Source organism: Branchiostoma lanceolatum, chromosome 19 (assembly GCF_035083965.1).
Source record: "Branchiostoma lanceolatum isolate klBraLanc5 chromosome 19, klBraLanc5.hap2, whole genome shotgun sequence".
NCBI classification, from domain to species: Eukaryota; Metazoa; Chordata; class Leptocardii; order Amphioxiformes; family Branchiostomatidae; genus Branchiostoma; species Branchiostoma lanceolatum.
The window spans coordinates 13,381,985-13,402,113 of NC_089740.1; the positions used below are offsets into that span (position 1 = coordinate 13,381,985).

Sequence of the window (20,129 nt, forward strand, 5' to 3'; positions counted from 1 at the left end):
TATAGAAGACCAATCATTGGAGAGTTGCTAGCGACGTGATTTAATCTAACTAAACTTTCCTAGAAATGTACATTTGTATGCCTGAGTCATCTACATTGTACATAACCTGCTATTGTAATGATGAACAAATTTCAATGTACATATCTATTTTTTTCCCATCCATACATTGAATTTGTGTTCCTTACACCACAGCAATTTAATTTCTTGGTTAACGGATTTGTTTTTATTATTCTAGCACAAGAAAAATCATGAAAACAGAAGGCTGGGGTGAAAACTTGTACCTGACCCTGTTCACCCCCTGAAACTATGTGCACTAAAGTAGAAACTTTCCTCTGAGATTCTGTTTTCATGTTGATTTTCCAATCTAGCATTTTTTTTTACATTCCGTTAACCAAGAAATTAAATTGGTGTGGCCTTACACTATCCTGTCCTATGTTGGGAAACATGAACTAGAGTTTCTTCTGTACCTTGAACTTGTCGACCGCCTCCCGTTCAAAGTTGTCTGTTCTGTTCCTGAGCTGAACCTCTTCAGTTTTCCCCTTAGTTCCGTAGATCTGTAGAAAGACGTTGGCGTCCGTTCCCGCCCCCCGGATGTCTCCTGTGTAGATGTCTACTTCATACGGAATGCCTGCGATGTTCGGAAGGAGATGTGGAAAAATAAATCACATTTTGCAACTTGCATTTAGAACTTCATATGGAATACACACATGTACCTACAAATGTACTATTTTGTTAGGAGATTCATCATGTAATGATTTGTACTGAGAAGAAAAATAACAGTTAAACTCAATGGGTACATCTTACATGTATCCCTACAATGTACATACTATGTATATACATGTACGAGCACCTACCGGTATCTTACAGGCATCAACCAGTTAAGCTAAGACATCACTAGACTAAGCAAACTTTCTAGAGCATTTTATTACACTTAAAAACAAGGATTCACAAAAGACAACATCTTTAGTTGGTGTGTCTCCAGGTCTTGTCTACAAGAGATTGGGAAGTTTAGATTTACACTAAATGTTGCATATATTTGCGAACAATATGTCCACATTACATTGAAAACATTTCTTTCAAAAATTTGACAAGAAAAACAAATATCAGTGTCAAATCCAGTAGTTTGGAAAACATGACTTTAGGTTTTTTTGCCTTTTGTTGTTGTTTACATGGTGATGATGTTTACAGCAACTTGTAATAAAATACTGATGCCAAGTTTTTTTTTCTGTGCTTGGAATCCAAATATTTCTGATGACATTTTTTTCATACAGATAAATCTGTGATGGGTCTGTGTACCTAAAAGATTTCCGTACCTGTACCTGAATCAAAATGGACAATCACTTGTGAGCTATAAACATGTAGCCAACTGTCCTTTTAGAGGTAAGTTGTCATTTTTGTATGAGGGTTAATGTATTCGAATCTCAAAAAAAGAGTATCTCAAGTGCAAAATTGTCAAAATTGCCATCTTTGGTAAAGATAGTATCCACTAATACTCTAGTTGTACAGGTACAGGTACATTTGACTTGAACAATTTTACTGGTACAGTGTACCAGTACACAGCCCTATTCAGGGATAAAAGGGTGACTATACAAATGTACAAATATACAAACTCAGTGGCATTACTCTTTGTTGATTTGTCACTGAACATTTCTATATCCCAGAAGCATCACCCCAACCTGGAGACACCCTGAACATCACTACTACTGACGACATCACAGACTGAGTCACTCAAGTTTAGCTAGCCTCGACGCCAGAACCAGCATGAGATAATATCAATCCTTTAGGCTAGGGAAGCAACATGCCTCGCTTCAAGAGTTGGCACCCTACCTCTTATTAATGAATGAAGACCTTTAATTTACACATATACCCACTGGGTTCAGTGCAGGTCACAACAGAAAACTTTACAGTTTTAATATAATGACAAGCTAGCACTTATTACGTGAATTTGGCTTCTTCTTGCTTCTTAGCAATGGTGTAAACATAGGTACAGATGTGCTTTATAATCAAGGATTTGTCTAAATCCATTAGAAATATGAACTTTTCTGTATTGCTAAGGTGTATGAAATGGGAAAAACATATTTTGCATTAGTTTATAAAGCACAGCTATTGATAAGCTGGCTAACTTGGGGTAGGATGCCAACTCTGGGAGCAAGGCGTAATAATGTTTCTCCCCCAGCCAAAGGGATTGGTATTGCCTCCAATGCTAAGGGCCTGGGATCAAGACTAAAGTTTACCTGGTTCCACCCGTATTATGGAGATTGCTGGGAAGGTGAGGGGTAGGCAGTGAACAGGGTAAGGAAGAATGTGCAGTGGCTGTTAGTATGGACAGAAGCCGGAAACAGGACCTCATGCAAACGGACCCTTCTTCACAGAAAAATGAGATTCGACAGTCAGGCATTCAAATATACAGACAAGGAGTAAGGCAATGGACCGCTCCAGCCAAACACCATAAGTCCTACCCCGTTTGATTTTGAAGACCTCCGTCAAAAACAGCTCTTGACGGACAAAAATGGCTGTACTGCTTGGTTGTCAATAATGCAGCCTGACTTGTGTTGACAGATTTACATACCCTGCTTAACACATGCTATTTCTGTCCTGCTAACACTGTTTTTGATGGTGGTTTACGAAATAGAACAGGGGGTTCTATATGTTTGATAAGGTGTTCAATAGGAACAGTCCATTGTACAAGACGTTAAATATTCCGTTAAATTGCTGATATTCATAAACATCATAGTAGAAATATGAAAATTAGTATTAGAATTTGTACTCAAGACTTGACAGAATGCAGATAGAGGATAACAGAGTCTGTGCTAGAATGATAATTAACATCATGTTTAAAAAATTTTTCTAGAAGGAGATTACACTACCAAATGATTTACAATTACATGTACTTGTTAACATAAATATCAAAGGTCATTTTGGCCTGCTGATTGGTCAATGCAGATCATGTGACCAATCAACAGAACAAAAAATAACCTTTACCCCTACAAGACAAATGGGCTAGTTTTGACATGCTGATTGGTCAATGTGAATCACATGACCAATCAACAGTGAGGTCACTTTCAACATGCTGATTGGTCAATGCAGATCACATGACAAATCAACAAATCAAAAGTGACCTTTAACCCCTTGTTGAGCAAGTCAGAACTTACGGATGTCCCCTTTCATGAGTTCGGTTGGGTAGAGTTCCACCTCTGTCTTTTCGTCTCCTTCGTCGGACGCCAACCAGCGGTGGCACGAGAAAACGTAGCGCTCGCCGCGGGATGGAACGTCGATGTCGACTTTGTCAAGGAACCAGCCTGACCCTGGCCCCGAGTCGTCATGGCCGATACGGATCCTTTCAATCTGAAATGGAACAAGAAAGTTGCTTGGTCATGCTTAAACTTTTATGATGAAATTATAAAGTTTAAAAGCAAAATGATCTCTGTTTCATTGCAAGATTTCACAAACATAACCCCAAGTACATTCCCACTACCGGCTTATCTAGTCCTGCTGGTTTCAGCACAGGTGCTTGATTAGCAGAAGTCATAGAAAACACCTTATTTGGTGTCTTTTGTAGAAGGCAAAGGTTGTGAGGAGTCATCATAAGTTTTGGCAATGTCATCACTGCTTGTTCATGACATCACCGTCTCATGTGATGACACCATCAAACTTGCAGATTTCTTTAGAATTTGAGGGTTTTTTCAATCAATTTTTTCATAGAAATACATGCATGGAACAGGCACAGTAATATATGAAACAATTTGAAAGCTAATACCAAATATGTCCAAAACTACAAAACAGAAACACGTGTAAGTATGCTATATTCTTGCCAAGCCTACCTTTCCAATGTCTGCTGCCTCCAGTTTGAACAAGTCAGTCCTGTCTCTCTCAAACTTGTTGCTGGTGTTGTCTGACTGGTAGAGTTTGAGCAGACCTGTGTCTCCCTTTGCCCCAAATATCTTCAGGAAGACATCAGCGTCTGTTCCGGCGTTCCGTTCGTCCCCAGTCTTGACTGAGACGTGGTAGGATGTCGCTGGATGGTGAAAATTACAACAATTAATATTTCAGCACCGAGGACAGACTAGTGACATCCCATAGATTTCTTTGCACTCAAAAATCATGAAGTAAAATAGATAGAAGCATTTTACTCTATATTCTCTATCAAAAATATGACTTGTACCCAATGCAATAGCCTGTCTGGGAAAATGCTATGTTACAGTAAGGCTACAATTTGCAAGCCACTCTAAAATCTAGCCCTCAGGCTTTAACACATTTCATAGTGCACCTAGACGAACACTGACAATTCTATAATGAACTGCAAATTCTGTTAGTTGCGCAGCACTTAAATTTAGTGGGATTTCTCTAGTTTGTGGTTGAAACACTAGAAGCCACACAAGACAGTGTGGTGATTTTGCGGTGACCACTCAAACTTAAAAACACTGAAAGAGATTTTACAGTGCACCATTACCCACATGTATAAAGGATCAATCTCGACCAAAAGATTGAACAAGGTAAAAGAAATATAAGGTTACTCACTTGCAAGTAGCTGAGGTGTCCCCTCTGGAAGAAGCTCCCGAACAATTAGACCGTCGTCCTCCCCCTTGTCCAACCAGCGGTCGCAGGCGAAGGTCATCTCGGACTTCATCTTACCATGTTCCCTGACGACCACCTTGTCCAGGTACCACCCCGATCCTGATCCTGTCCCATCATGCCCTATTCTGACCTTGGTCACCTTTTTCAAAGTCACAGCCTCAACTTGGAACTCATCAACCTAGGAGATGCAGATGAGGTCAAAGTTTGAACTTCTTGCAAAACAGCCATTTTTGTCAAAACTTAAAGTAATAGTTAAACATAAATATCAACAACAAAGTATAACTGATGTCAAAATTACTGAACTGCTTCCCTTACATTTGTATACAGTATCACTAATGTCCATACATATGTGACAAATGACTTACTTGGTTGGAACTTTATCTTTAACCAATCAAAATGAAATATGTCGTCTGGTATTGTAGCTGATTTGATGTTGATAGCGTATGTCTAGGGTTTTGCCCCTGGGCATATAAAGAAACATCAGTTATAAGTTCCCCCTGGCTAAATAAATAAATGATAAAATATAGCAGTAAGTCGACAATTTGACTGTTTCGTCTCACCTTCCCCTTCTCAAACTTGTCCATGTTGCTGGACTTGAGTAGAGGCCTCTCTCCCGTATCTCCCAGCTCACCAAACAGACACACAAAGACGTTGGCATTCGTCCCAGCATTCCTCTTTTTCCCAGTATGCACTTCCACATCGTAAAGGACAACTAGTAAAAGAAAAATTACAGTCAAGTTAGTTTCTGTGAAAATAGGTTTTGACTCTTTCATTCAAAGGTCCCAAAGCCTTTAAGAGGCCATAGGTGCAGTGGATTGTGAATTGTACTGGAGGACCTTTTACATGCACCTCCCCAACCGAAGTCAAGTACCCATTTTTACACCTAGGTGGAGTGAGGACAACCTTTCCCAGGAACACAGCACTCAGCTAGGAATACCAGGCATTGAAATGTGACCTCTCAATCCAACATGTATGCTTGCAAGTCTAACCACTCAGCCATTGATGCCGCAAAGTATACATAGTACATACAGTGTAGTTGCAATAATGGAACTATTAGAATACAACCTTGTCTTGAATTAATCTTCTTTTGAAGACTACGTCAAGACATCATAAATTGTCTTAACCTCATTAACATATCTATTTGAGTTTTGGTATATAAACTGGTTTCCCAGTCCTATCTTTAGTCACTGACGAAAGACAACGGATGCTGTCTGAAACGTCTGACTGTTTCAAAATTTTATCCAGTTGCTTGAGTAACTATTTTTGCCGTATACTTGCAATAAGTATACGAAGATTACCAAAATGAAGCACTACAAGTTGACAAATCTTTGACTAACCTGGCAGAGGTTTCTTGATGAGTTTCCCCTCAGCTGGCATCTCTCTCATAATCTGTCCATCGTCCTCCCCCTTGTCCAGCCAGCGGCCGCACTTGTACAGGTAAACCTCACCTGTGTCCACTCTCTCCATCTCAACCTAGTACAAATATACATGGTGATAGGAATATTTATCAGTAATTATAACAATTCAAGTTTCCTACGTGAAGTTATACAGCAAGCAAAGATAGAAAACATTGAGGATAAACCTGTGGTTTACCAAAATCTTTTTAAGTTCATCTGTGTTGATACGTGACATATTTGGTGAGTTGCAATTCTTGTGTCCTTTTTTCATAGTCTTTTACACTGCTTGCAATCAAATTATATATAGTATTCATATGCGTGCTGATACAGTTGCAAGAAAACTACTTCAAGATCTGACAAATACAATGGTGAGATATCCTTCAAAAATCATACAGTTGTTCCTAACAAATCTTTCACCAAATATAATCACTGAGATGGAATGTTCTGAACTGATTGTAAGTTATCCTCCTTACAAATGATGCGTGTACATTGGCAAATCTTTCTATAGTTTCCAAAACATTTCATATTGGAAAATAAAATCACTTTCATTCGATGGCTTACTACTGGCAGTGTGAAACATGTTTTTTCTTACCTTGTCCAGATGCCATCCTGCAAATGATCCGGAGTCATCATGGCCGATCCTCATTTTATAAGGCTTCCCAACATCTTCAATCTCGACCTGTATGTGAAAAAATAGCATTCAGATTGTTGTTGATAACCTAGTCACCTCTGTACAACTCATAGATATGCTAGAAAACAAACACAATAATTGTTCTCATTTTACAAATCACTAAAAAGATATACATGTAGGGAAAGTGGCGGACTTGCTACAGTACTGACAATTTTGTTGACAATTTTGCAAGAAGAAAGTTAAAAATTACCCATTAGAAGTATTGTGATAAGACAATGTCTAATTCAAATTTGATGTTTACCTTAAAGTTGTCCTCCTGTCCTGCTTCGAAGTTGTCGGTCTTGTTGCCGATGGAGATGTCGTCAGACTTGCCCTTGTCTCCGTACAGCACGAAGTACACGTTGGCGTCTGTTCCCGCTCCCCGCTGGTCAGTCGTCCACACCGTCATGTTCCACGCCACCTCTGAGTGAGAAAATGATAAATGGTTGGAGTGTGAATGCGGGAGGGCGCTATTTGATCAAGAGAGGCGGACACTGTGTTTTGAAGTCAAAAGCATGACGGAAATTTGTACACGATGTAATGGCACACCAAAATCAAAACGATTACGAAAAATAATATTTTGCAAGATCTTCCTGTCAATGGGAATTGAACCTGGTGGTAGTTATGCCGTCTAAAATCACATCATGTTTCATTCATCTAATAAAATAATGTAACACTGTATCAATTAACATTTCAACTTGAAAACACGTTGTGAGTCAATCCTCTTCAAGGTCACCACCTGTCCAACATGACCGCTTTTCCTCGGTCCCCCGGATGGTCACCTTGGGCAGGTTTGACTGTATACATGTATGTTATTTAAAGATTAGCAAATACAAACTTTTGGTTTTTGTCTGTCTCATGGAGATGGTTTCCTTCAGCTCTCTCTCGATGAGTCCGTCTCCCTCGTCCAGAGCCAGCCAGTTGTGACACAGGAACGTCTGTTCGTAGCCAGTGGAGGGACAGTGCACTTGAACCTGAGAAGAAAATAATACATTCCAAATCAATGTTGAACAAGACTTTAAAGTATTACACAACATTTATTTCCCATAAAAAAAGCATTTGTCAAGGACAAGTGAAATGCTACATGAAATCAAATTCTTTTCACTGACAGTCAGTATAATTCTTTGAGCACATTAAACATTTTTCTATCATTCTGTTTATTTGGTCTTAAAACATAGATTTTCACAAAAGGTAAGCATAGCACACATACAAATACAATGTTTACCTAACACACATGTATAACAAAACTGAAACTGTATACTAAACTTACAGTCTATGAAAACAGGAAATAAGAATTAAGCAAAGATATTTTGTTTTAGCTAAGCTATAGCTCATTTCTTTCCATCAAGATTCCTTGCAAACTTACTTTTCTGTTGTACAAACCCCATCCCCAATAATTCTCCTAATTCAACATTTTAACCTTTAGCACACTGAAGTAGCCATTTGTGACCCTATTCTCTATTGGTTACAGAGTTGAGCAGCAGGAAGAAGGTTTTAAAAAGCCTTGCTTAGATAAAATCAGGAATTAAATCTGCTTGCCACATACTTCTGCCAAATTTGCGTAAAACCCGTACCTTTTCACAGTACCACCCTGGCCCTGAACCAGAGTTGTCGTGGCCAATAACAATCTTCGACAACGGACTCAGTATGGACCCCGTCTCGATGTCAAGGGCGTCGGTTTTCCCCCTCTGGTACTTCCCATCCAGGTAGATCTTCCCACTCGTCTCTTCTCCGTCGACCCCCCACATTTCGATGAACACGCGGGCGCTCGTTCCAGCGTTACGCACATCTCCAGTCTCCACTCTGACTTGGTAGGGGTAACCTGGGTGTGGAAGGAGAGAAGCAATCAGTTTTGTAAAGTGGAAAAGTCTGACTTAAAGGAATTTACACCTGGGTGGAGCGAGGAAAGTCGTGTTAAGCGCTATTCCCAAGGACCCAGCGTCCAGCAAGGAATGCCAGGAATCGAACCCGGGACCTCTCAATCTCACGAAACAAAATAAATTTTTAAGAAGAAATTTTCTTATACTGACCTCCTCTCTGTCCAGTTAGCAGCAAGTCCCTCTGTATCTGTCCGTCATCCTCGTCCTTAGCAAACCAGCGGTTACAGGGGAACTCATACACACGGCTCAGCTGAACATCATCCACTATAACCTGGAGAGGAGTTTGAAAAACCGTTATCTATTTATTAATCGATTAAAATTCACCACAACCAGATGTTTTTACGTGGTGAGAAGGTGTCACATTCTGATTGGTCCAGATATTATGGTCTGACAAGCACCAGCGTCTTCAGCGACATTCACCAGCATTCTGAAGACATACCCAGTCTGATAGTTGTACTTATTTTCCTGCACCCTATGTAGATTCTTACACATCGTTACCTCATCTATTTTGCATCATATTTGGCGTCATATTATCCAGCTAGAAGTCTGGCAAGGCACAAAATGTTTCTTAAGACTCCTTACTTTATCCAAGAACCATCCTGAGCTGGAACCTTTGTTGTCGTGGCCGATCCTGATCTTCCTCATCGGACCCAGATTTGGACACTCGATCATAAACGTGTCGTCCCTTTAACAAGGAAAAGCATTAATCAGTAAACTGTTCTCTGAATAGAGATATCACTAACTGAGTCAGACATGGCTATGCCTTTAGTACAACATAAAGCATTATCGGCTTGTACAGTCAGCATATTTAAGTTCACTGAAGAATATGCCACTACCACAACTTAAAGAACTGACAAACAAACAAGAAACAATAAAAACTACATGGCATTAAGAATATTTGATATCAAATATTGTCTAGGTTTAATACTAAATACAATACATATAATCACCCCGATTGCAATTAAGATCGACTGAAAAGTGTTCTTTCCTCCACTAGTTTTTCACTCTGCTGTGAACATCTCTAAAAAGCCAGAAGTAAACTTAACGACTTTGCGACACTTACTTTCCCCTCTCAAAGTTGTTCTTAGAGTTGTCCAGCCTCCTTTCCCCTGAATCCCCTGCTTCACCAAACAGCGTGACAAAAACGTTGGCGTCCGTTCCCGCCCCTCTCTTGTTCCCGGTGTACGCGGTAATCTTGTACTTGCTCACTGGAATACAAGAATTGTTCATGAGCCAAATACTTCAACTTTGTTTGTCTTAGCAAGTAAATATAGGCGACAAATGTTTCTAACAGTACAATCTTCACTGAAGAGCTAATCTTCCACTGGTTGTGACAGAGAAGACAGACGCTATGTACAGTATTTACAGGTTCATTGTGCCAGGGAAATTACCCAAGCTCTTTTCAACAAGCACAATGAACAGTGGACCACGGCTTAACGTCCCGTCCTAAGGACTGCAACTCTTTAATTTCCAGTGGCGTACAAGTTGGGTGAGTGATAACAGCCAGGATTCGAACTCTCAACCTCTTGGTCCAGAGGCAAGGTCACAGACCACTGGACTATGCACAAGACTTCCGAAAATAATTTCATCAGGTTGGTAGAACACACTAGATATTGGAGATTCTTTTTTTGCAATCAGTAAATCTCACCTGCTGAAGTTTCGGTGTCTGTCAGACACATTCTTCAGAGTTTCTGACTGGAGTACTGCTTCTCGCCGCTATAAGTAGCCGGAGTAGGAGGCGCTTTTGCCATGTTTGGGATTGTGTTCTCGCCGCAAAAGTACCACCTACATTTGTACTCCGGCTACTTATAGCGGCGAGAAGCACTACTCCAGTCAGAAGCTCTGAAGAAGGTGTCTGACAGACACCAAAACGTCAGCAGGTGAGATTACTGGTTCAACTGTGTAAAAAGAATCTCCAATATCCTATGCACAAGAGTGCAGAAGAGTTCTGAATTTCAGCTATAAAACTGGATGACTATGACAATGTTTGACTTACTTCTCCTCACAGCGGTTGGGTCCTTGCTCCCCAGGAGGTCCCTGGCGATGAGTCCGTCTCCCTCGTCCTTCGCAAGCCACTGTCCGCAGGGGAAGTAGTACTTGCAGGCCGGGTTCTTAATGTCCGTCACGACCACGCGGTCAAGGAACCAACCGGGGGCCGTCCCCGTGTTGTCATGCTGGATTCTAAGGAGGGAAAAAATATAGCATTGCTTAGAGAACTATAATTTCAAGGTGCTAAAATAAGATGGTCACTATACACAGGTGGTCACTATACACAGGTGGTCACTATAGACAGGATTCTTGAAAAATTATCTATTCAATTTAACTAACTAAAGAGACCACCATAAGAGGCCACAATGGCCAGGTGGTCCTTATGTTGAGGTGGTCACTAGAACAGGTTTGATTGTATCTATTAGGTCTTGTATAAAAGTTTGCATTGTTTGGAAAAGAAGAAAAACATTCTACATTTGTCATAAAACACGACTTAGTTTTTCTCTTCACACAAAAAGTATTTTGACTAGATCTTCCCTGCTGTTTGAAAAAATCTGTATCACTCCTAATGATTCACATGTGAATTGCAAGCTTAAGCAAAGACATGAGTTTTTTAGTAAAAGTTTGTAAACCTTACCTGACTTTCTGCAGTGGTCCCACATTCTTTGCCTTGATAATAAAGATGTCACTTCTTCCTCTCTCAAAGGTCTTGTGCTTATGTCTGTGTTGATGGGAGGGAACATGGCACTTTAGACATATCACTGATGACCACATTACTTAACTATCTATTCATAGATATCTGTCTTTATCATTAAAACATGCGCTACCAAGTTGACACTATAAACTGCTTTTAGATATACAAATGTATGAATAACAACTTGAAGTAATAATTTACACTATTCAATATACATGTACCTGTTTCTAAGAGGTAGTCTGGCTGTCGTCCCTTTTTTGCCATATAAGGTCACGAAGACGTTTGCATCTGTTCCGCCTCCTCTGCAGTCTCCGGTTACCGTGACAACCTCATATTCTGAGAAAATACAAATAGAGCAAAGTTAGAAAATGGTGTCATAATCAAATCAAAGCTAGATCAAAGCTAAATTTTGCTCTGACATGCATGAACTATGAAGCTCACTCTTGAAAAAATGGAATCCATATCCCATAAACAAACTTTTGGCTGTGAATAAATGCTAGAAAGACACAATTAACTCAGGAAACTTTTACTGAATTCAACACACTCAAGAACGACCACTAATTAATGTATGTCATAAAGTTGATAAAGTACAAAGTTTTTCAGCTATCTGACATTTTGGTGACTGTCTGTCACCTTCCTCAGGGCAATACTGACTGGTCATACCTTACACTGCAGCTATATGTGTCTCTGCTGCAGTGTGAAGAACGCAGGCAAAAATGTGACTGAATTTATACCCTCCCTCATCATGGTTGGGGGGTGTCCCTGTGGTGTAGTGGTCTGCGCTTCTGTTACTTACCACATCTGGTTCAAATTATTAGGAACCAGAAGGCCCGAGTTCGCACTCGGGTAGGACACGTCTGGATAAGAGGCGCATCAATTCATACCAAAGACTTTATAAAAATGGTACATACTTCTGAAACAGTATGGAATGTAAACACACTCCCCTGCCAGTGGACTAGCCCCCTGCTGCAGTGATTGCACCACAGTGTGGCCCAGGGCTATGAAATGGAGATGGGCACCGCTTTATACACCTTATGGTGTGGGAGGATTTTAACTAAACTAACTTATCATGGTTCACGACGGTTCAACACATACCTGTCCTTGCGTACTTGGTCCCTCCCTTAGCGTACAGTATTCTGCTCAGCTGACAGTCGCTCTCGAACAGGGAGAGCCACTCGTTACAGGGGAAGACCCAGCTCTTCTTACTGGCCGTGTTTGTGATCGTCACGGACTCCAACAGCCAACTCTGCTTCCTCTCTAGACCATCGTGCTGTGGTATGGATAGAAGATAGCAAATCAGACAAAATTTTTGCTTTTACAGAAGGACATGAAGGTGTGCGGCCTGACCAGCGTGAACCCCCTGGACAGAGCTGCATGGAAGAGGGGTGTGATGACTAGCCGGCTGCTGCCCACCCCTGTGTCAGGGACCCCGGCAGCAGTTTAATCAAAATACTGGATACTACTACTACAGATGTGACATTGTAAAAAAAAATTTGTCTCTAAGAAAGGATTCAATGTCTTGATATACTTTGCCTAATTGGACAGCTCTGATAGATATACATGTATGGAGTCATGATTCAAATTTCCAGGCATAACTAAAAAGAAAATATACAACTCTATCGATGTCACTTAAAAATGTTCAAAAGGCCATCACATGCAAGAAAGTGATGATAATAATGATCTTAAATTTGATGGACATAGACATAGAAGGCTTTATAATCATAGCTTATATCTTATAATGAATCATGCCTAGTAACTCCTGGAAGACCCCACTTTTTTTATCTGCCCTCATACATTAGTGTCTATTTGACAAACCATATTATGTAATATGTACTACAGTATCTAACTTAAAAAAGATATTCAATCTGCACAACATACTACGTACCTCTATAGTGATGGTCTCTAAGTCCCCTATGTCAGCTGCCCTGAGTTTGAAGGTGTGTTTTGTTCCCCTCTCGAACTTGAAGTGCGACGTTTTGCTGTCCTTAACCGATCCTGACTTCTTGTAGAGCCTTTTCTTGGGGATCTTTCCTCTAGTTCCCTTCATCTTGATAAACACCTGTGAGAATAAAGAATATACTTAGTATTTAAACTTCATTGCTTTATAACTTTCTTAATGTTTCACAATAAAGGATAGTTCAGATAGATATATCTGATGTCAACTCTTACAATTCCTACTGAGACTTGAGTTTAAGACTGCCACATTAAAAAGGAGAATCTAAAAAGATCTCACTATAGTGTACTGCAGTTTTATGGTACCCAGCAGAACTATAAGACTTGATGTCAATTTTCTTGTTTATTTATTTAATCATGTTTTGAAATTCTCACAGCATATCCCATGCGTATCCATTGTATTTCTATTCATCCGAGGATAGGTAGCAACTGTTACAATCTGCTTATAAAAACTTAGTGAACGTACCCTTGCATCTGTTCCTGCATTTTTCCTGTCTGCCGTTCTGACCACAATTTTGTACATCATGCCACTCTCCCTCCTACTGTGTTTGGACTTGCCCGTGCCAGGCCTGGAGCCCGGCTTGTACATTGCACGTTGTTTGCTCGGCGCACCTGGTCCGTACATTGCACGTTTCTTAGCCTGTCAAGTAAAAAACAGAATGTCATTCCTATTGTTACAAGTCATCTGTCAACGTGTGTAAGATAATTATGTTACGAAGTAATAGTTACCAATTCAATTTTCTGGTACCTTAAAATTGGTACACACAGTTGCAAGGCATATATATAGTCAAAAGCAAGTTTAACTCCCAATCCTCTGGCGTAATGTTGACATTTTCATGCTAAACTTTAACTTACAAAAGTCAGTGAGAAAAAGTTTATGTTCGGACCTTCCATGCAACATCTGCACTGACAGCTAAATCTAAAAATTTTTTTTGGAAACATCAAAAAAGGTTTTCATTTTGCTTGCTGGACACAAGTTAAGGACCTTGGAGATACAAAACTCCCTTTGTCCCTTTGCAGTTTAAAAAAGTACTTGCACTTTCTTATGTCCAAGTTCATGTCAGTTGTAAACATGCCATGTGTACATGTACATGTAAAACAAGCAAGAACCTCTAACATTCAGAGTCCCTCTGATTTTGAGACTCACCACAGCAGAAGGCGGGCGTGGGTCGTACCCAAACTTCCTGGCAAAGTAGTCGGAAAGGTGTGGGTCGCTCATGGGGTCGTAGGAGGGGAAGGAGTGGGGGTTGTCCACTCTGTCTATGGCACGGGCTGGGGGGAGTACATAAAAACACATTTAAATATTTTCTAGGAAATCAGATTGTGAAAAATACTTGTAACAATAAACTATACTGTACATCATAGAAGACATGGGCTGGGGTGAGAACAACAATGTTTCGGTGACCATCTGTCACCTTCTTCAGGGAATTCTGCGAACCAGTCAGAATTGCCCTGAAGAAGGTGACAGATGAGTCACCGAAACGTCAGTGGAATAAATCTCTTGGTTGTGTAAAAAGAGCCTTTTTATTCTTCAACTAATACATATACAGACACAAATACATTCCTGTACTTACGAGCGAAGGGTGCGTATTTGCTATAGTGTGACTCCAGTGGCCGGTTGTGCAGTTTGACATCGAACGTTTTCCTGCGCGCCCGATGGACGATGGCACTTGTGGTACGGAACTGAGGTCGGGGGTCGACATAAGGGTCGACCCACTTGTCTGGTCTTGGTCTTATGGGGGCTGAAAGGATGAGAAAATACAAAAACTTGAGTTACATTCAGCTACGATTCACAATCTAGCTTTGCTCTTGTGCTCATACTAAATAGCTTTGGTCTAAGTCTAATTTCTCTGAGTCAGTCCTTCCCTGGACTGCTGCAACATTCCCAAATCAAATACTGTAAATGCAGAAATTGAAATTTTTGCAATGACTTTATCTTTGTGGTTTTCACAGTAAGCCACAAATATTTTGGCCTTCTATCCCCTTGTCTACTATTGTCTCAAACGCAAACTTAAAACTATCGCTAACATGCCATTTTCTTCCTACCGCGAAATTAAAACCACACAAACTTAAATGCATTTACAGCATGACCGGATATACCTGTTTGACATGATTCCTATCTAACAGCCATATTACAGCATCAAATCAGCACTATTACAGAACTGACAATATATTACAGGATTCAGAATGCTTTGAGCCCATTAAATACTGACCAATCAAATGACTGTTTTAACAATACTGTAATTATAGTACTATTGGCTGTCAGTAGGAAAACAGTACCGTTTAGCATTGTAGGTTTGCAAATGGAACAAAAGAAAGTAAAAACTTCTGTGAGTTAAAACGTTGAATGATACCTGATCTGGGCCTTGCTACTGCGTACGGTGGCCGAGGATCCATGGTCGTGACCGATTGCGTCACAGCAGGCGGTTCCGCGGCCCATCGCATGGTGTTCCTCACCCCTGGCGACGAGTTCATGTATTGCAGCTGCGTCGGCATGACAACAAAATTCTATTTACACCTGTGAAAGAGAAAAAATCTTTTTAGTCCAAACAACAATAGTCTAGATTTTTTTCATCTGAAGTAAATCCAATAGAAAATTGAAGAAAACTTTTCTCTGAAAGTTAGCAGGATATTAAAATCTATATGATATTGTTTAAACATCCTTACACATTATATATGTCCTTAATTTATCTATGTACACCGATGAAACGTGATCGTACTAGAGTATGATATATGACTTTGATATTACAGAAAAGTCAGGTTATTGTTACAGACAGCAATATTTCTCAAATATTAAAGCCTCAAGTCAGGCAAATGAATATCTGCCATTGAACAATGGATACAATAAGATATATTTATCAATGATAAAACTCAATAATGCAGCCATGACACACCATTGATTTTAATCATGAATTATACATGACTTGTATTTCAATACGTTTCTGCAGAATACAATGCTTGAAAATCTTTCTTTCAATTTAATATTGTGGTCTGAATGAAATGAAATGGTGTCACGGTGGTTAGGGTCGTCAACTCAGAATCTGAAGTTTCGAGGTTTGAATCAGAAGGTCCCAATATTGTACCCCTTGGAAAGGTCCTTAACTACAATTTCAGATCCTCTTTCAACTCAAACGAAAATGAGTACATCTATCTTTGGTTAGGGACTTCTCTTCCGATGGGACATAAAGCCGAAGTCCTGTGTTTGAGGACCTCAATCACGTTTAAGAACCTGGCTGTCAAACTTATCAAAATGAGTAAACTGAGGTCCTTTCCAGTTTGAGTGGATCAACCCTATCAGTCCTATGCAGCTTGCGTTTAACACACACGACTGGTATGTTATGCCTCAAGGCAGTAACTAGTTATGCAATGCCAGCCAATACTAAAACCAACACACACAATTCAACACTCTGCATGTAACAGTGATCTCGGGGCACTGAAACAAATTATTTGCCGCCTACTCCTAGGGCTTCAGGCAAGTGCCTTCAACTGTTCTTCAAATAACTTACACTGCGGCTTGACTCAATGCCACTTCTAAACTGCCTGGAGTAGAATTTGAAGTACTTGAATCACCAACTGTTTTGCAACTGGCATGCGCCCCTTTCAGTGTGACACAGGATCTGCCTACTTGACTCTTAAGTCAAGTGCCGGGAAGGAAAATATTCGACCCACTTCCGACAAGGATTTGGAGCTAGTGGCTTAGTTTGAACATGGGTTGTGGTGTAGACATGTAGTCAGATCAAGTACAAAAACATAGGGTTACGAGAGCCACAAAGATCACAAAAAGTACCATTCACTTGAAGTTCAACTTAAGATGTCAAGTTGGTACAGAGAGTGGAGCTTTTTTGGTAACTTTGGTTTTTGATCAGTGAAAGCATTATTTGTACGCAATTTCCTTTTTTCTTTCATTTTGATAAAGACCATGCATATGTCTCGTCACTATTACAAAAATGTAGGTATCACATTACTTTAGAAAAGTATATCATCAAATAATCCTTATATTCCTACACAATAAAACACAATTCTGTCTATCAAATACCTCTCATCTAAGATTTGTAAAGTCTTCGATATGTGCCCTGTGCCTGTTTTTCCTCATGCTTTCAAGCATATTTTCTTAAGAGCCGTGCCTAAGCCGCTAAGATGGTTCTTTACCCACAAATACCAGACGTTCGTGACTGGAGAAAAGAATCCACCGGAGTCCAAACTCCATTCACACGTTGTTGATACAGCACCCACATACATAAGATCTCTACATGTAGGCCACTAATACAGGTTGAACAGTAGCATTACTGTTTCCAGTACAGTCAAAATTGCCCAAGAGGACAAAAACAGGTGTGCATCCAGGGGTGATCAGTTCAGTCCCTTTGTAGTCAAATCTTAAAAAACAAATTTAAACCAAAAAGTGACACGATTTTTGGAATGAAGTCATTCTGATTGACATTTGCTCTATTGTGCTTTTGTGATTAAAAAACACACTTACATATTATTACCGGTAATTGATATCAGTAAATACAGTCAAATCTGTAAAAAAAAGCCATCTTTACATAAGAACCACCTGGCCAATGTGACCACTTTATGGTGGTCTCTTAAATAATTTTTCCATACAGATTGACACAAGCATTAAGAATCTTATCTGTAGAGTACAGTGACCACCTGTCCACATAGACCAGAGAGATAAGTATCCTGAGTGGTCTTCTTAGGCAGGTTAATCCAAGACCAGGTGTGTTGAACTCCGTCACTAAGAAACGGTACAACTCCCTTGCCAAACTGTTGTCTAATGTAGCATTAATGCCAGAAATACATATGCAGCACTAATGCTTGGTTAGTGCACACTGCCATGGTAATTTCATGGTAATTATGGCTGTCCAAATTCCAGTCCCTCAATGTCCTAGCAGCCATGCCTTGGACCAAGGCTTGAACCAATTAGTTGGCATCTTTCCAGCATTAGTGCTTTCTGCCACGGCCTTAGGAGCGGAGCGTGTAGTGCGGCATTAATGCTACATTAGACAACAGTTTGGCAAGGGCACTGTCTATAACCGTCATCATGGCGTCACTGTAATCTATAGCTAGGTGTGGTCTTCAATTACAGCCATCTTTTGACAATGACAAACGACAGCACAGGATCTAGACTGGAATTCGTATTCAGTTCACTCTGCAAGACTGCCACGTACATGTGACTGTACAGTGACAGATAATTGCCAGATATCGTGCAAGCTGGAAGTTAAAGATAGCCATTTTCACCATACATGACGTATGATTCTATTTCGTATTCTTACGTGTACTCTGCTTCTTCTTAAAATCAGGTACACAAACAGTGGTGGTTACAGGTCCAGACACATCTAGTATTAGTAGTATTGACTCGTTTTGCCAGTTCATTATATTCTAGTGACACTGAAGAAGAGTGAGTGATCAATGTCACTTGAAACTGAATCTTATCCAGTTGACCAGATATCTTTAAATTAAACACTGCTGTGTTTTAATTTGTTCAGGTACACTTGGTGTTCAGTTATGGACATGGACCTATAGGCCACACCAATTTAATTTGTTGGTTAACAGATCTTTTTTTTTTAAATTCTAGCATAATGACAATCATTAAAACAAAAGGCTGGGGTGAAAACTTGCACCTGACCCTGTTCACTCCCTGAAACTGTGTGCACCAAAGTACAAACTTTCCTCTGAGATTCTGTTTTCATGTTGATTTTCCAATCTAGCATTTTTTCAAAAGATCTGTTAACCAAGACACAAAATTGGTGTGGCCATATACAAACATCAATTTACAGGTACAGTATATACCAGATAGTTATACAGCCTTACTGACAAGTAATTCCATTTAGCCTCCAAGTGTTTTTAAAATTTAAATTCCAAATGCTGTGAAAGAGTAACACGAAACTACAGTCAAACATGACATTGTGCTGCACTAACTACGTACAAGAAAGGTGACCATTTCCCCCACCAGGTAAAATGTTGTACACCTACCTCACCTGAGTCATAACACCTGTCCAGGTAAGTTCTTTTTCCTGACCGACAGGTGCTCAATGTGTGGCACGGGTAAAGATAAAAATCACAAACATCAGACACAACACAACACTGTTGTACAACAGTGTACTGTTATTGTTGCGACGTGCATGGCCAAAAAATACAAACATGCACCAAGTATAGTATAACACAGAAGTATGTTGTATAAGAGGCCAAACTAATGTAAAAACATTTGTATAAAACACAATTGCTGTATGCACATTGTAATGGACATTTGTTTAAGAGGTTGCAAAACATGTGCGGGCATTGTACGAGTCAAAGATAAACACCTTGTTAATCTTTATCAAAGAAAAGCCAAACTGCCATGACGGCATACATTTGGTGTTAGGTTTCGAGTCATGATATGTTTAACGTGACTATATGCACGTAAGAATGTTTCCCTCACAATTCTCAAATTTGAAAACAAAGAAACTTTAGAAAACATGTGAAATGTACAATCATGTACATCTGATCGTGATTTAGCACTTAGAATTTCTTTAAGAAAACTATTATCATGTACATGAATGTAATATAATATTTGATAGGAAGGTTTGGTTCCTTTGTGGTTGATCCAAAATATGTTCCAACATAAACCTGACAAATGTCTGATTTATCATTGGAGAGTGACGCTGAGACAGGTATGTGCATACACAACAAGACATAAACTCCAGATATAGACATTTTCTTTTCTAATGCCTCGTTAATAATTAATGACAGGCCACCATATACTTGCCACTACGTCCACAGAAGCTGTTTACATAGCAGTGGCCTGCTACATTAAAAGCCACCAAATGCGATAAGTGCATGCTCATGATTTGAATTTAAAGTATCACTTATTTCCTAGATTGAACATAATCAAACAAAGGTAATGATGGAAAGTGTGCTGCTTGATTGACTCAATCTGAGACTATAAAACCCAAAATACTTTGAAAAGAAGGGGGGAATTTCTTTGAGGTTCA

General features: G+C 39.8%; 1 protein-coding gene across 3 annotated transcripts in view; it reads right to left on the minus strand.

Annotated features, from left to right (window-relative positions):
• Positions 1 to 20,129, minus strand: part of LOC136424940 (lipoxygenase homology domain-containing protein 1-like) — a 45,269-nt gene that overhangs the window by 22,922 nt on the left and 2,218 nt on the right. For 2 of the 3 annotated variants that reach the window (XM_066413594.1, XM_066413592.1), the window contains 22 exons: positions 15,513 to 15,642; positions 14,733 to 14,900; positions 14,306 to 14,430; positions 13,625 to 13,798; positions 13,091 to 13,264; positions 12,301 to 12,475; positions 11,427 to 11,541; positions 11,149 to 11,232; positions 10,519 to 10,703; positions 9,586 to 9,730; positions 9,105 to 9,207; positions 8,673 to 8,793; positions 8,217 to 8,464; positions 7,481 to 7,616; positions 6,905 to 7,065; positions 6,565 to 6,651; positions 5,913 to 6,048; positions 5,136 to 5,287; positions 4,519 to 4,753; positions 3,822 to 4,015; positions 3,153 to 3,345; positions 468 to 628 (listed from right to left, as the gene is read on the minus strand). In XM_066413594.1, coding sequence (XP_066269691.1) covers positions 468 to 628; positions 3,153 to 3,345; positions 3,822 to 4,015; positions 4,519 to 4,753; positions 5,136 to 5,287; positions 5,913 to 6,048; positions 6,565 to 6,651; positions 6,905 to 7,065; positions 7,481 to 7,616; positions 8,217 to 8,464; positions 8,673 to 8,793; positions 9,105 to 9,207; positions 9,586 to 9,730; positions 10,519 to 10,703; positions 11,149 to 11,232; positions 11,427 to 11,541; positions 12,301 to 12,475; positions 13,091 to 13,264; positions 13,625 to 13,798; positions 14,306 to 14,430; positions 14,733 to 14,900; positions 15,513 to 15,633 — 3,393 coding nt within the window. In that variant the 5' untranslated portion in view covers positions 15,634 to 15,642. Of the gene's footprint in view, positions 1 to 467; positions 629 to 3,152; positions 3,346 to 3,821; positions 4,016 to 4,518; positions 4,754 to 5,135; positions 5,288 to 5,912; positions 6,049 to 6,564; positions 6,652 to 6,904; positions 7,066 to 7,480; positions 7,617 to 8,216; positions 8,465 to 8,672; positions 8,794 to 9,104; positions 9,208 to 9,585; positions 9,731 to 10,518; positions 10,704 to 11,148; positions 11,233 to 11,426; positions 11,542 to 12,300; positions 12,476 to 13,090; positions 13,265 to 13,624; positions 13,799 to 14,305; positions 14,431 to 14,732; positions 14,901 to 15,512; positions 15,677 to 20,129 lie in introns of all 3 variants that reach the window. The other variant, XM_066413593.1, reaches the window with a different exon arrangement.